General features: G+C 50.7%; 2 protein-coding genes across 2 annotated transcripts in view; one reads left to right on the forward strand and one right to left on the reverse strand.

Annotated features, from left to right (window-relative positions):
* The first annotated feature begins 616 nt into the window (after positions 1-616).
* Positions 617-12,821, forward strand: NUBP1 (NUBP iron-sulfur cluster assembly factor 1, cytosolic). The gene is made up of 11 exons (XM_080942123.1): positions 617-704; positions 781-885; positions 2,313-2,446; positions 6,618-6,686; positions 8,528-8,560; positions 9,092-9,182; positions 9,823-9,977; positions 10,077-10,187; positions 10,430-10,532; positions 11,742-11,825; positions 12,141-12,821. Exons 1-11 carry the CDS (start codon positions 686-688, stop codon positions 12,197-12,199), a joined length of 963 nt encoding a protein of 320 aa, XP_080798249.1. The 5' UTR covers positions 617-685; the 3' UTR covers positions 12,200-12,821.
* A 214-nt stretch (positions 12,822-13,035) lies between these two features.
* The window catches only part of TVP23A (trans-golgi network vesicle protein 23 homolog A), a gene marked incomplete at its 5' end in the record, with an annotated part of 30,232 nt that continues 26,336 nt past the window's right edge, over positions 13,036-16,931 (reverse strand). Inside the window, 4 exons of the mRNA XM_080942556.1 lie at positions 13,036-13,297; positions 14,598-14,726; positions 15,799-15,927; positions 16,154-16,243. Of these exons, the coding sequence (XP_080798682.1) occupies positions 13,238-13,297; positions 14,598-14,726; positions 15,799-15,927; positions 16,154-16,243 (408 nt within the window). The 3' untranslated portion in view covers positions 13,036-13,237. The remainder of the gene's footprint in view (positions 13,298-14,597; positions 14,727-15,798; positions 15,928-16,153; positions 16,244-16,931) is intronic.

The following is a 16,931-nucleotide window of genomic DNA, read 5'->3' on the forward strand; positions in this document are numbered from 1 at the left end:
GGGGATCAATTTTATGCCTTTTCACTTGCTAGACAGGTACTCTACCACTGAGCTATATACCCTTTTATAAAGTCTCACCTCTTAGCCAAGAACGGCAAGAAAATCATTAATTCAAGATCAGAGTGAGCAGAAGAGAGAGCAGGAGGAAGTGTTTTGTTGGCTGTTCTGTTTTGTTTCAGCGCTGGGGACTAAATATACTCTCATGATGATAGACAGATGAAGCACTCTACCAATGGAGCCACAATCCCAGCCTGTAACAGAATATAGGGCAGGGCAGATGATTTGAAACTGAGTAGATATTGACTAGTAGTATTGCATCAACACTGAGGTCATGGAGACTAACATTCTTTGACGACAAAAGCCATACTTTAAAAAAAAAAAATGTATTACTGTGTATGTGTCAGAGTCCACCCTCGCTTTCCATCCATGAGATGTGAAGCAGGCTGGCTCAACTGCGCCTTTAATCGTTAGAGACACTTCATCTGCTCCGCCGCCATAAATGTTCAAGAGTCTTGCTCACTTTTAGCGAGAACAGAGGAGCCCCACCCACTGCATACCCGGATTTGCGCTTGCGCAGTCCTGGATTGGCGACACAGTTCACGCGGCCAGAGGGTCAGATTGGACCCGCGAGGCGGAAGCACGCCCCTGAGGTTCCGGCGAGCGCAGCCCGGGCAAGAGCGGCAGCATGGAGGAAGCGCCCCACGGTGAGCGCGCGCAGGAGGCGTGGGTGGTCCTGCTGGGACCAAGCCGCTCTGACTGTGTGCCCTTGTCTCCGTGCAGGCTGTCCCGGGGCCGATAGCGCCCAGGCGGGCCGAGGAGCCTCGTGCCAGGGATGCCCCAACCAGAGGCTGTGCGCTTCCGGAGCCGGCGCCGCACCGGACCCGGGTGAGGAAGCGGCGGGCCGATCAGGAACTGGAAGGGGCGGGACTTGGGTGAATGACAGCGGCCAGTGGGCAGTATTCTAATTGGTTGAGGGGATTTGGCAGGGAAGCAGAAGGCGGAGCTTGAGGAGCGAGAGGGAGGTTTTAAAAGTCAAATTGCGGGAGGACAGTGGTGGGAGTGAAGGTTTAGGCTGATCTATGATAGACAGGGAACCGAAAGGGGCATTGAAATAAGCTTGCTGGCACAGGTTTGTTCTCCCCGAAATTCTAGGAGCAGAAGCAGGAGGATGGCTGCGAGTTAAAAGCTGGCCTGTGCTACAGGATATGACCCTGTATGAATGAATGAGCTAGTGAACTAACATTGGGTCGAGTGTATTGGCACATGCTTGATATCTCAGTCCTTAAGACTTTTAGAAGATCAGGAGTTCAAAGTATCCTTCATTACATAGGGGCCCGCCTGGGCTTAGATGACCCTGTCTTTAAAAAGAAAATCAGTAAATAGGACCTTAAAGAAGGATAGAATGAAAAAAAGTGATGTGGGGCAGGTATAGGGCATGACTGATAACCACTGACCTCAGTACACACAGGCAAGCACAGGGGCAGAACGGATAAATACTGAGTTCTTTTAGGCTTATGTCCTGCCTGGCACATGCCCATCATAGGTCACAGAGGCTGTCTGTGGCAGAGAGAAGCCCTTCCTGTTTTGGAGTTTCAGCACCCACGAACGTTCATTATCTCAGTGGAGAGACAGATGGGCGACTGAGACCAAAGAGGGAGAGGAAGCAGAAGCAGACACATTAGAGCCATCAGGGAGAAACGCTGTGAAGGGCCGGCTCCAGGGTGAGGAGGACTCAAAGCCTGCCTGGAAGGATCTTGGGAAACAGGAAGCTGAGAGAAGAACCTTGAGGGGATTTGGAGAGACGCTGGGTTTGGTTGTTGGGTCATCTGCAAATTGACCTTGAGCAAGACTTCTGAATGCCCTCACCATGAATAGTCACGCCTCCGTGTGGTTTGTAAGGATTTGAGATGTGACATTGAGAGGTACAGTGGGTTGCTGGCACGATTACTTGCTGAGAGCCAATCGAGTGTCTCAACCTTGGCCCAGGTGACATTTGAGGCTGATCATCCCTTTTTACTGGGGCTGTTCTGTGCATACGGGACTTATCATCCACCGTCGTAATGCCAGTAATGGTCCCTCCTTGTGACATCCAAGGATTTGGCTTCGAGCACCCACTCTCCCCGGAGGCCGTGTTCCAGTACATGAGGCAGTGCATAAATGAGACAATTTTTTTTTTCACACTGGTCCTAACCGTATTTTGTTCCTGGCATTTATTGTCATTTTGCTGAAGTGGTGTCTCGCAGAGAGCATTTTGGAAGAGGGACAGGTGGGACTGAGGCTGGGACGTCATCACCTCCTCTGTTCCTTTGCAGCCGTGGAGGAAATCAGAGAGAAGATGAAGACGGTGAGACACAGGATCCTGGTGCTGTCCGGGAAAGGTGGCGTTGGGAAAAGCACGTTCAGTGCCCACCTCGCCCACGGCCTGGCGGAGGATGGAGACACACAGGTAGGAGCCTGGGCTAAGCTTGGAGGTGCTCCTTGTGTCAGAGGCTGCTGACGGCTTTCGACGGTGATTCTCAGACCCCAGGGAACCAGCCTCTGACTGTCTTGACCCTGCAGAGTATGGGGAACTGCCTGGTCCCTGGCTGAGCAGTTTTGCTGAGTTCTCTAACCAAGATGGCAGTTGCCTCTTCACACTCTGGGACCTTTTGCACCTGCCCCTCATAAAGCTCCCTCTGTTGCCTTGAAGTCTAGATTCTGCTGCTTTAGTTTGGTCCATCTCCTTGAGTTAAGAATGCTATTACATATTCAAATTATATTTGCATATTCAGATGATATTTATATATCCAGATGGTGTTTACATTTTCGAATGGTCACTTCTCCAGCCAGACAAGCACCTATATATTATTATTATTGTTGTTTTCGTTCACAAAGCGGAAGACGTTTTCTGTTTGCCTCTTACAGAAATGACCCTTGTGCTAGGTCCTTCGTCTCTAGAGTACAGACAGGTATGAAATTGGAGTCACTTTACCAGGCCCTGTGACACATGCTTGTAATCCCAGCATTTTGGAGCAGGAGGCCTTTGAATTCAAAGCCAGGCATGGCTAGCTACAAAGTGAGACCCTGTGCTCTGGTGCAGCTTTAGTAGAGGTGTGGTAGCCAAGAGTAGCGCAGGTTCGAATCCCAACTCTGTCCACATCACTGCCAATGCACAGGCTGGTTACCAGGCTCTCTCAGGGGCCTGCGTGAGGGGCTGTGGTGCAGGCACGGTGCCTACCACACACAGTGTCCTGGGAATGTGCCTGGCAGCCATTTTCAGTACCACTGCACTTTGCTATTTGAAGTTCAGATGATGATTGCTTTTAGAGTTGTGTTGCAGCCTGCCCAGCCCACAGCACAAGGCAGATTAAATGTGTTCATCTGTTCATTGTTCTGTTGGGGGACACTCTTGCCACCCGTGGGTTAAATTTGCATCACCCAGTACTGTGAAACCTTTCTTACTGCCCTCAGCATTTTTTACGAGGGGCTGGGACTGGAGAAACATTGGTAGAGCTTTATCTTATGTGTATAAGATTGTTTTATCCGAAGCAGCTCCCTCTCCTCCTCCCTAAAACCAACAACAAAACCCCTAACAACAACAAAAACTGATGTGTGTTCTATCCGGAATAAGCTTTGGCTCTAGAACTGTTAGGAATATCCTTAAGCTGTGTAACATGTGTGCTCTGTTGTGACCAGGCATGGGGAGCTCTCCCACGTCCGTCTTCCATACAAGAGTGTTTCGCCACATGCTTGTCAAGACCTTCCAGTCAGTTCAGTGGAGACAGGACCTGGCAAGCTGTATTTTTTTTTTTTTTATGCACTTATGGTTGTTTAAAAAAGATGAAGAGCTGACCAAGTTGGCTCATACCTGCAGTCTTGGCGCTCAAGAGGATTGCCAAGAGTTCCGGGCCAGCCTGGGCTACAGAGTGGGACTGTCTCAAAATGAAAGCAGCTTGTAGGAAAGCCTGCACTCACCGTCTGCATTGCACAGAGCAGATGTCGTGAACACTGGATTCGACTCACTGAGGGTCAGTAGTGCAGTGTCTCCAGTCCTCAGGCTGCCCTCTGGGGTCCAGTAGACGCCTAGCACTCAGGCTGCTCCTAGTTGATGTCTGTCATTTTGTTTGGAAAAGGCCTTATGTAAAGACTGCAGGAGTGGAGCCCTGACACACAGGCACACACGCACACACCTTGGCTGGGGCAGGAATATATGTGAATGGAGTCAGCATGTCAGCTTCCCCTGCACAGGTCTAACTCCTGTAAAGGTCGACCTCAGGCTCCATGGGCCACAGGCGAGCAGCACTGGAACTTCAGTTCGGTTGAGGAAGCACCTGAGACCTTCCCCTGGGTTTGTAGGCTGGAAGTGCCTCAACCGAACCCTCAGGTTCTCATTTTTATTGGCCAGAAGCTCAGATAGACAAGACTGAGACAGAAGCCACCAGGGGAAGCGACCTCTTGAAAGGCCCAGAGTCAGAACCAAGACCATTAGAGAGAAACTTGACATCTTAAGTGGGGCAGAGTTGAGAGCTCCACAGTGCCCCTGCTCCCAGTACACTGAGGACTCCCGGCCATCAGCAGCTGAGAGGTCCTGGGGACACATAGGTACCAGCTTGGTGCTCAGCAGGCACCCACTGTCCTGACCTAGACAGAAGAGAGAAGCGATTGGTGTTGGGGCGTTGACTCAGACAGTCTGCCTAGAGAGAGTGCCTCAGGAAGACCCTGGGCATAGATGACGTCAGTGTGCATGTTGTATCCCGCTGTCGCTTGGCTCAGCTCCGCCCCTGGCTTGTGGGAAGGATCATTCCTCAAAAGGAACTCATAGAAAGGTAGCTGGAGGGCTGGAGAGCACTGACTGCTCTTCCAGAGGTCCTGAGTTCAAATCCCAGCAACCACATGGTGGCTCACAACCATCTGTAATGGGATCTGATGCCCTCTTCTGGTGTGCAAACATAATGCAAAGTACCATATAATTAATATATATATATATATATATATATATATATTTATAATATACTATATAGATATAGATAGAAGGTAGCTGGAGCCCTACTGGGCTGCAGAGGTGCTCCGACATACAGACCCAGGTCTCTTCCTCAGGTGGCAGATGTCCCTCTGCTGCACTTTTAGGCCAGACCAGCAGAGGACACAGGAGGCAAACAGGATCTTAGTGAAGAAGTCCCCTGTGTCTCTCTCAGTCACAAGTACTGTAGTCAGTCAGCATGCAGAGGAAGTAGGACTGGAGATGGAAGACGGAGAGCAAGGGGCAAGCTCCAGAGTTCCCCAGAGGTGCCGCACTCTGGGTCCCCACTGCAGCGCTCAGCATGGATGGCTGCCCTTAGGGGCAGCAGTTATACAGCTGCAGGCCTTGACTGGTGATTTAGTGAAGTCTTCTGGGACTACCTAAGTCCCCACAAGAACTTCCCAGATCCCTTTCATGTTTTTAAAGATTATTTTTGTTTGTCTGTGTGGGTGCCATGTGTGTACAGTGCCTGAAAGGCCAGAACAAAGGTGTCGGATGCCCTGGAACTGGAGTTTCAGAGAGTTGTGAGCTGCCCAATATGGAAGAAAGAGTGTATTTTCCTTGGGTATTCTGGAAGGGCAGCCAGCAGGTGCTCTTACCCCTCTTCCTCCTCTTTGTCCTCTTTATTCTTTTTTTTTTTTTTTTTAAGAAAAAATATGTGAGGGCTGGAGAGATGGCTCAGTGGTTAAGAATACTGACTGCCCTTTTAAGAGAACCTGGGTTCAATTCTCAACACCCACATGGCAATCACAACTGTCTGTAACTCCAGGGGATCTGATGCTTTTTTATGGCCTACATGAACACCAGGCATGTATGAGGTGCACATACACATATACACATACATACATACATACATACATACATACATACATACATACATACATATGAGGTGCACATACACATATATACATACATACATACATACATACACATACACACACACACACACACACACACAGGCAAGACACCCATATGCATAAAATTAGAAAGGTGGGGGGCAGTTTTGTGCTCAAGTGCAGTTCCTGTGGTGGGTAGAAAGGGACACCAGATCCCCTGAAACTAGTTATATGGGTCTCGAGCCACCCCACATGGTGCTGTGAATCCATTTCAGGTTCTCTTTAAGAGAAACATGTTCTCTTAATATCCCAAGCCATCTGGCCAACATCTCCTTTCTTATTTAAAGGCTCTTTTGAAAGCTCATTATCAGCTTGGTCCGAGGAACCGAGAGGTCAGCCATAATTTCTGTTCAGGCCTTCTGTGTAGGTCTGACTGGTGGGAAGAGCCCTGGCACTGGAGATGTTGACTTTTGTCCCATCTCTGTTCCTTGCTTATTGAACAAGTCTCTGGGCCTCTCTGGACCTCAGCTTCATCTTCTGTGATGCAGAACTTGCGGTACACTTCTAGGCTGAGTGACCTAAATCTCTCAGTGGCCTGGTGTACCCTGTTCCACAAGGGGCTGTGCATATGCCTGTTGCCCTAGGAGTTCCTGGGTGGTCCATGCTGCATCTTTCCCATGAGAAAGTGGAAGCTCCACCGTGTGCTCTCCATGCCCCATCCCACTGTGCGTATCTGGAAAGCCCAGAGTCAGTGATGGCACCGCCTCTCTTCTCATTCCCAGGTTGCTCTTCTGGATGTCGATATCTGTGGGCCATCGATTCCCAAGATCATGGGCTTAGAAGGAGAGCAGGTGAGAGCAGACGGAGAACTCGGCTTGTCCTCCTTGGGCAGGCATGTACTGTCTCCTCTCTCAGTGGCTGTGGATTTAGGGGTTTGAGATTAGATATAAAGTACATCCACATATGTGAGAAGCATTGGGGGTTTTTCTGAGCCTTTTATGGGTGGGAGAGGGAAACAGCAAGCGGAATGCAGAAGTGAGAGGCGGAAATTCAGCTCTGAGCAGTAGCTCGGGACCAGGGTTAGCTTGGGTCTGCACTGGAAGCAAGGGAATCTTTCAGAGCTGTGGTCTCTGCTAGGGAACTGAGACCCTGACTGACACAGCAGTAGGACAGTGGGGTTGTCTGCTACTGGCCTCATCCTGGTGTGCAGAATCAGGGCTGGGCTCAGATGCCACGGGAGATGCTGTCTCCTTCATTCCCGGTCCTCTTCTGAACATGTAATGTCAAGAAAGGCTGATGATCCTCGTGGGAAAGAGCCGAGGACAGGAGGCCAAGGCAGGAGAGGTGACAGGAACAGGAGCCTTTAGCCTCAGCAGATAGGAAGTTTACCCAAGCACTGCCAAGGCCCAGGGAGTGCATATGAGGATGCTGGTATTCACAGTGGTACCCATGTTGAAGTAAAAAAGCAGGACTGTGCTTCAGTCGGCCAGCCTTTGCACAGCACACATGCCAACATGGGTATGCTTATAGTACAGAGTTGTCTTATGAAGTAGAAATTTAGCCAAGCATGGTGGTGTAAGCTGTAGTCCCTGATACTTGGGAGGATCACTTAGTTTTGGGGGTAGGGCTGGCATCAGGACCCTGTCTAGAAAACTGAAAGGGGAGAAGGCCTACTCTGATGTGTAGGTGGAAGTTGCCTAAGTTCTAATTGTGTAATAAACAGAACAGAGCCTAGCCCTTGGAGGTCCAGGCCCAGAAGTAGGCCCATGGGACTTCCTGGTGACTCTGGGCCCTTGTTCCTATAGCATTCTGGAGTCAGGGTTCAGGCCACTAACTGGGACAGTTTTGGGGTTTGTTTGTTTGTTTGTTTGGTAGACAAGCTCTCACTGGGTGGCCCTGGCTGGCCTGGAATTCACATTTGCCACAGCCTCCAGAGTGCTGGAGTTAAAGGTGTGCAAACACCACACCCAGCCCAAGGGCAGCTTTTAAATTTTTATTTTATGTGTAGAGGTGTTTTCCCTGCATGTGTGTCTGTGAATCAGTGTCCAAAGACTCCCAGAGAGGAGATCCTAGGACCTGGAATTACAGACAGATGTGAGCAACGACCATACAGGTGCTGGGAACTGAACCCAGGTTCTGTGAGCACCAGGCAGCCAGTGTCTTTAACTGCTGAGCCGTCTGTGCCACCCGCTCGGGGCAGCCTTGAATCAGCTGTGGCACTGAAGGCCACCAGGTAGTAGTCTCCCCATGCTCCTGTGGATGGCACCCTGGCTGATGCCACTTGCTTGCATTGTCTCAGCAGCTGGCAGCACCCGTCCCCCTTTTAATTAGCTCGGAGTTATGCCTGAACTTGGATAGTTTGGGTTCCGTGGCCAGGGCAGGGGTAGAGTGTTGGTATCAATAAGCTCCTCACTTCTCAGTCCCCCATTACCTGAGTGGCCAGCAGGTGAAAGTGCTTGCTGCCAAACCTGATGTCCCGGGTTCTGGAGCCACGTGGTGGAAGGAGAGCTCTAAAGGTTGTCCTCTGACCTTTACGTAAGCAGTCATGAAACATACAGGCACACACACACACCAATAAGTAAAAGTAATTAAGGGACTTTTAAATTGAGTACAGGACAGTTAATCACACTGTGTGAAGCCATCCTCCATGGACACTTTGTCAGTGACAAGAATGACTGTCCTGTTTCCACAGGTTCACCAGAGTGGCTCCGGCTGGTCTCCAGTGGTGAGTGAGCTTTACTGGGGAGGCAGTGAGTATAAGTTAGTTGTCTGTGTGTGAGTTAGTTGTGTCTGAAGGGCTGTTGGAGGCAGGGGTTGAATGTTGACTGTTTTCCAGACCAAGAATGAGCAGGCCTTGTCTATAACAGGGCTTGTGGGCCTGTGCTGTGTGGTTCCATAGCTCTAAAGTGGCACTGTGCAATCGGATGACCACAGTGTGCCCCAGTCAAACCTCACCTACAAGGATCATGGGGTCTCTGTTGACCCGGTTTGGACACCTGCGGTGACGGTTTTACCATCATTGACTTATTTCTGAGGTACAGGCCGCACATGGCCTCCTGTAGATCCATGGCCACCTGCTTCTCAAAAATGTTTTGAAGCTGCAAAGAGCGAGTGTGGTACCTTTATCCTGATTTTTATTCATTTTTTGTTATTAATTCCTTGGGAATTGCCCACTTGCGGTTTTGTGTAGATGTGTCGTGCTCTTGTCCCCCATAAGCAAACATGTTTCTCTCCCTTTTTCCCATTCCGGCTGCAGTACGTGGAGGACAACCTGGGGGTGATGTCTGTGGGCTTCCTGCTCAGCAGCCCGGATGATGCTGTCATCTGGAGGGGACCAAAGAAAAATGGTTTGTCACTGATTCCTGGTTCTGCCTACATCCAGGCTGTCAGGGAGGCTGTGGGCACATGATACCTTTATGGTGTGTTAATGCTGTCATTTTGGTGCTGGGGTGGAGCCCAGGACCTCGTGCCTACTAGTGTTCTCACTGGAGCCACACCCTGGCCTGTAGTGTGCTCTGTTTCAGTATCCACCCTCCCTGATAAAGAAAACTATGAGAAACACCAGTTTTCGGTGTAGACATTTTATTAAGTACCGTGAGCGTTTCTACTCTCGAGACTTGCAGCATCCTGAAGTAATCTGTAGTGTGGTGTCACGTGGCTGGTTTGTGTCAAGGAGGGAAGAGTGGAGTGAAAACCCCTTTCTGGGGAAACAGAAGATGGAGACAGCAGGGCTGAGCAAGCAGCTTCTCGGTACTGACACTTCAGCCACATGACTGCTGGAACATGTCTGTGCTACACATGATGACAGTTGCACCCTGACTTTATCATAGCCCAACATGTCTAGAGACTTCACCACCTGCCCCCTGGGGACAGCAGTATCGCTGAGTTGAGGCCGAGAATGTATGCCAAATGCTCATGTGTACTGAAAGATGCTTCTGGAGATGCATGCCAGAAAGAAGGCACACATCCAGCCTCGCCCACTTCCAGGTATGATCAAGCAGTTCCTCCGCGACGTAGACTGGGGAGATGTGGACTACCTCGTCATAGACACCCCTCCGGGCACGTCCGATGAACACCTCTCGCTGGTCCAGTATCTGGCTGCAGCACACATTGATGGGGCGGTGATCCTCACCACCCCTCAGGTGAGCGAGCACTCTGACCATTGTCCGGGCGTCTCCTGGATCACACGTGGCTGCCACTGCCGTTTGACTGAGAGATAACTGTTCTGTGAACTTTGCCAGGAGGTGGCCCTCCAGGATGTTCGGAAAGAGATCAGTTTCTGCCACAAGGTGAAGCTGCCCATCATCGGTGTGGTGGAGAACATGAGTGGTTTCATCTGTCCCAAGTGCAAGGTGAGGAACCCTAAGCACACCCTTTCCCTGGTGGGGAACCCTGGCAGGGATGGTTCTCTAGGGGACTGTTTCTGCTTTCCCCGCTGTGTTGGGAACGGAAGGCCTCCATCAAGCTACTGACTGGGTAAAGATGCTTCAGTTCAGTTTCACATCCAAGCAAGGCACTGTTTCAAATATCTGAAAACTAGTGTGTCCTGAGGTGCACAAGCAAAATAAAGCCTCCTCTTCTTTCCGCCTCACAGAAAGAGTCTCAGATCTTCCCTCCCACAACCGGGGGAGCAGAGGCCATGTGCCAGGACCTGAAGATCCCTCTTCTGGGCAAAGTTCCTCTGGATCCACACATAGGTGAGTCTGAACACACAGTTCTGAGGCGCCTTTGCTGCTTGGAGGCTTGAATGCAGGACCAGCAGCGGTGGGTCTGAGGTGGACCCACAGAGCTTCGTAGAGAAGCAGTGAGGTCTGGAGCACACACCTCAGGTCCATGAAATTCCAGCTGTGTATCCCTAGGACCGCAGGGCCCCTTGGTCACTCGTGCTGAGACAGCTCGCTCTGCTCTGCTCCTGTGCTGGGCTCTGACATACTACTGGGGACCTTGTGGGTGTCCTAGGATTCTGACATTTGAGCTCTGAACAGTCTTCAGAACTGAGGGAGGGGTTTGCATCTATCTCTATCCCAGGCTCATCCACATATTAGTTTCCTGTGGGGAGACAGGCGCTCCACTGCCCTCTAGATTTCACTTTCCCCACAAGAAGATACCTGCACAGGGAGGAGGAGGTGGAGCAGTGCAGGTGCCTGGGTCTCAGAGGGAAGAGCCTGGGGCAGGCTGGGTTCAGCTGCCAGTGACTCTGTACCCAAATGTGGGAGCTGGCCTTTTCCCTGTCACGGAAGAAGGGACTGAGATGTTTGAATGGGGCCTGGGGTAACAACATGGGGACTGAGGCTTGAGGGATTTATAGGCAAAGCTGTGTCTCCCCTGGGTTACATATGGTCCTCAGGATGGTGAGAGAGAGAGAGAGAGAGAGAGAGAGAGAAAGATTATGCAACAGGGAAGGACCATAAAGATAACATGATAGGGGAAGTAAGCAGAGGCCAGGATGTGTGCACTGAGGCATCTGTTTACCTCAGAGGTGCTGTGTCTTCCACATTTACATGTGTGTTTCCTCAGAGACTCAGAAGCTCACCCCGTCTGCATTTCCTTTCACAGTCCTTGATGCTTTGCCACACTCCCTGTCTGTTGAGAGCCCTAGCTGATTCCCTTTCCTGTATTCTCATTTTCCTGGGCTGGGTTAGTGGGTCTCATGCAGACTCCTGGGCCCACGCAGAGCAGAGGAAACAGTTCTTTGGGTCTAGAATTTGCCTTTACATATGCTACCCAACTGACTTGTGCCCACAGCAAAGCAAAACCATCGGTTGCTGAGGAGGGGACACAGCTGAGGCCCGTGTTGTGTCTTTCCACCTTTGCTGTCCTTGAGTGGGCACCCCAGGCAGCCACACTGAAGCAAGCACAAAAGAGCACAGCTTTTATAGGGGTCTTCTTTCCTCTGTCTCTTTAAGGCAAGAGCTGTGACAAAGGCCAGTCTTTTTTTGTTGAAGCCCCAGATTCACCAGCCACCGCAGCCTACAGAAGTATAATTCAGAGTGAGTACCTGAGACGTCACCTGTGGGAAGTCACTGCAGGAGGGCAGGGTACAGAAGCAGTAGGGCTATCTGCCAGCTTCAGCTGGGGACACCACAGTCAGCCTGGCTCCTCTGCCCAGGAGATCCTGAGACTTCTCCCGTGTGTCAGCATTACAAGCTACTTTTCAGTTTGAGAAATGAGGGCGGGTGAAGCTCATAGCATGGGAAACACTTGCCATTAAGTCCAGTAAAACCGACTGGAACCCTAACTGGTGAACCAAGCCAGCCATGGGCAGAGGTGTTGGGCGAAAACTCACCCCTCAACTTGTCTTTTAGGGATCCGAGACTTTTGTAATTCTCGTCAGTCACATGATGAGAACCTCATCAGTCCCTGAAGTGGGACAGCCAAGTGCCACCTGCTAACCACAGAGCTGGCAGGCCATGTGTCCGGCCACAGCTGGTCAGCCAGGGACTGGTGGTGCCACCGCTACCAGATGCTGACAGGATTTGAAGTCACTTATTAAGACTATCGTCACCTATCTGCCTATTTCCTCGAGATCAAAGGTACAGGTAGTCTGCATCCAGTGGCCATTCATCGGAAAATAAAAATGTCTCCTTGAACCTGTCCCTTAGGGCCTGCTTTCTGGAATCCTCTGAGTCACACGACTCCCAGAAGCTGTTTCTGCCTCAGGTGGTAGCCTAGGAAGAGACAGAGGGAGGCGTGTAGCCTCCTCAGGAGGGAGAATGGCACCAGTCTCTGCCCACACTGGGGTCTCCAGTCATGCTGGGATCTGTGTGAGTGCTTTGGCTGGGGCCATCAGAACCCTGGAAAAGCTTGCAAGTCACCCATGAAGTGATGTGTGCCTTCAAGACATCCAGTAACTCCCAGCGTCCCAGGAAGACCATTACCTGGTACTTCTGAGAGAGACGTAATTGTCCCCATGGTCTGGGACTAAGGTAAACAGAGCTGCTGAGGGAAGCCAGTCCAGATCTCCACCGCACATGTGGCCCCCTTCCCCGTCCTCCCCTTCTCCATCCTTCCTTCCCCCCCTTCCCCTTCCCCCTCCTCCCTTCCCCATTTTCCCCTTCCCCCTTACCTTCCTTTCCCTTCCCTCTTCCCCCTTCCCCCTTCCCCTTTCCCTTCCCTTTTCCCCCCATTTTCCCCTTTCTTTTTCCCCCTCCTCCCTTCCCCTTCTCCCCCTTCCCCTTCCCCTTCCCCCTCTTCCCCATCCTCCCCTTTCCCCTCCTCTTCCCTTTACACATGAACTCATAGAGTGTGCTGGGGTCCCTGTGGGGCAGATGCAACCTTTCCAAAGCCTGACTGGGTCCTGAGCAGGCCCTAAACATCAGGGTTCTAGCTCGGACTTGCTCCGGTTCAACTTGAAGGACTGGGGAGCGCCCACCAAGGCCCCTGGCCTGCACCTAGCACTCACCTAGTGCTGGTGGATGTCCAGCCCTTCCAGCCTGGGCTTCTCAAAGTCATCTGGGGAATCCTGCAAGGTAAGAAGAGCCATGGCTGTCTCAACAAAGAGCAGGCTCACAGGGAGACTCATAGCCACAAGTAGTGACATTCGGAATGTCGCACACCGAGCCAAAAAGACTCCTTCATCCCTTGTTTCTGACAGCTTGACAACTGGTAATTATTGAGACAGTTATCTGAGAAATATTTCCTGCCTTCAAACAAAAATAAGGCTTTACCATTCTTTCCTTAATTCTGTGTTGTATGTCTGTGTGCATGTATATGTGCAGGTGTGTGCATCCCATGATGCACCAGTGGGGGTCAGAGGACAACTTTGGGGGACTTAGTTCCCTCTTTCCACCTTGTTTTTGAGGTAGGGTCTCTCTTCTGTCTCTGTCTACACTGTGTACTCCAAGCTAGTTAGCCCATGGACTTCGCTATCTCCACATCTGGAGTGCTGTGATTATAAATGCTTGCTACCACATCTGGCTTGTGTGGATTCTTGGGATTGAATTTAGGTTGTCAGGTTTACACATTCAGTGATTTTATCCACTGAGCCCTCTCGCTGGCCAGTTCTGTAGGTTTTGCTTTAATTATTTAATTTTATGTGTGTGATTTATGCGTTTTGCATGAATGAATGTACATGTGTAATGTGCGGTGTCTGTGGAAGTCAGAAGAGGGAGTTAGAATCCTTTGGAGCTGGAGTTACAGATAGATGACTGAGCTGCTGTATGGGTGCTGGGAAACCGATGTGGGTGCTCTGGGAGCAGCACGTTTTCTTAACTTTAGCTCCGGTCTTAAATATCACTTAAAACAGTAGCCACAGAATGTCAGACACTGTTGATAAGAGCTGTCAGTTTGTTACAGACAGGATGGTAGGTGCCAGGAGCTAGGGACAGATGGGGAGCTGGTGTCTAAAGGACTGTGCTCCTGTTGGAAGTAAGAAGGTTCTGGAGCTAGACTGTATGGCATCTGTGCAAGGCTGTCCCTAGAACTGACTGACCTATTGTGGGTTTTTAAAAACTTGTTTGCTTATTAAAACAAGGTCTCACTAAGTAGCTCTGGCTGGGCTGGAACTTCTGTAGACCAGGCTGGCCTCAAACTCAGAGGCCCCTCTGCCCCTGCCTCCACAGTACTGACATCAAGTGTGTATGCTGCCACGCCCAGCCAGAGCTGTACAGTAGTCATAGTCAGCACGGTGGATTGTGCATGTATACTCAGGAACAACAATGGTGGGCTGCCTGGTAGGAAGATGGTTACAGACTGCAGCTGCCTGCAGGTGCCCTTCACCGAGCACCTGGAAGGAAGGCTCCGGGGAGGGATATGTCACTCACCGTCTGAAACACCGTCTGGGACAAAAAGCTGGCTGCAACTGTGCTCATGTCACCGTCACCCCCCATCTTACAGAGGATGTAACCGTAGAGGTTCGCAGCCTGGAGAGAAATGCCAGCAATCACGAGAGCCTGCGTTGGGCAAAGCAGAGGGAAGCCTGGTGAGGATGCAGAGTCAGGGAAGGGCTGGCACGCCTACTCTGTCCCAAGCAAGCAGTCATGGACACCCAGGCAACCAAGAGGCTGGGACCACTGTGGTCCACATAAAAGAGACAAGCAGGAAAATGGAAGCTGCCCAAAACCATGGAGCTGGTGCTCAGGGAGGCAGAAGCCAGAGGAGCCCATTTGCTGTCTCAGTGTTTCTGCTACAGTGCCCTGTATTCCGTGTCCTCGTTGAAGGGACAGCTCTCCCAAAGAAAATGGGCACTGTCAGCCTTCCTACCCAAGAGAGGTGGCTAACAGCAGACAGTGCAGGTTTTAATAAAAGCTTCTCCCTGGAGCTCAGTGGGAACACGTGCCTAGCATGCACAAGGCCCTTGGGCTCCCTCCCCACCACTTCAGAAAGAGCATCATTTCCTGTCAGCATTATCCATCCTTATCCACTAGGGATGAGACAGAATGGGCTCATATATACCCATACTACGGAATATCTAACCCTACAAAGAAACTGTAGTTTGGATGGGCCTGAACATGTGCTAAATGAAAGAAGCCACTTAGAAAAGAAGAAATATTGTGTGATTACATCCATGTACCATCCTAGGAAGGTGAGTGCCAGGAGCCAGGGAAATGGCACAGAGGAAAATATCTACAGAGTACAGATTTTCTTTGGGGTAGTGAAAACAATTTTCAAATGGGCTGGAGAGTTCTCCCAGCAGCTAAGAGAACTTGGTGTTCTCACAGAAGACTTGCCCAACACTTCTGTCAGCAGCTGACAACTGCCTGCAGGTCCAGCTCGAGGGGCGCTCCGGCCCTCTGCCCTCCGAGATCTCTGCCCTCACTGCACATACCACACACACATACCCACAGCTATAATAAAATCTGGGTTTTTAAGTCCTGAGGTTGTGATAAATAAAATTGACAGAGGCCCCAGACAGACAACCCCCCACCGTGGTGAATGTATCATGCAGCTCTCCATCAAGCTGTGGAGTGACCACTTCTGGCCCCTGGTTTGTCAGAGCAGCAGGAGGGCCAGGGAGCATCTTACCAGCCACTTCAGCTTCAAGGAGAACAAGGTACTGAAGAAGAACACAATCCAGATCACTGGGCAGATGATGAGACCGAGCCAGAAGATACGTGCCTCTGCCTCAGTGGCAGCCATGTGGTTTGCAGAGACCTGTTGGGGGACAGCTGTTGTAGCTTTTGTTCTTTTGTTTCTCTGCATAACTTGCCTGGCTGTCCTGAAACTGGCCTTGTAGACTAGGCTGGCCTTGAACTCACAGAGATCCACCCACCTCTGCCTCCCAAGCCACCACCACCCAACTGGCACACACACAACTTGGGAACCTGTGTAAACTTAACACAGCCTTTCCCCCAGACATTTGTCTTGTCTCAGAGCATACCTTTCTGGCTTCAAATATCCAGTGGCTTTTCCCGTCTTCATCTATCTGGTTCCACCATCGAAGACCCACCATGAGTCTTCCAGTGACATTCTGAGGAACGTGGGCAAAGTGGCCGTGAGCGCACAAGGAACAAAATGACTGATTGTTTCTGTAATGGTCTTCCTATGTAGCCCAGGGTAGCCTTGAACTCTCTAGCCTCCTGCTCGGCCTCTTGAATGGTGAGTATTAGGTTCGTGCCAGGGCACGAGTGTTCATTGTAAACCCATACAGAAAGCATTACAAGGAGGGTGCTGACTGGTAGGGTAACAGTGGGTGACAATGTGTCTGCCAAGCCTGAGGATCTGAGTTTGGTCCCCATGACTGTGGGGAGAGAATTGACTTCTGCAAATTATCCTCAGACCCCAAGTGCACTATGTCACAGGTGTGTACATGGACACAAAAGAAAGGGAGGTAAAAGGATGCTGAACTGTACCTGTTTTGTGAGTAAACTTCCCAAGCATCTCATCTCTAAACTTCCTTCTTTTGTTTTGCTTTGTTGTATTTTTTTTTAAGGCAGGTTCTCATTTGGTTAGCCTAGAACTTGCTATGTAGACCAGGCTGGTCTCAAACTGCGAGGTCCACCTGCCTCTGCCCACCTACTCCCACCCTGAGTGCCGGTTCAAAGATGTGTTACCATGCCAGGCCCTACTTTGAAAAGTGGAATTCTAGCCAGGTATGGCGGCGCACACCTTGAATCCTAGGCCTCAAGAAGCAAAGACAGACTGGATCTCTGAGTTAG

This window comes from Micromys minutus (genome assembly GCF_963924665.1).
Source record: "Micromys minutus genome assembly, chromosome: 31".
NCBI lineage: Eukaryota > Metazoa > Chordata > Mammalia > Rodentia > Muridae > Micromys > Micromys minutus.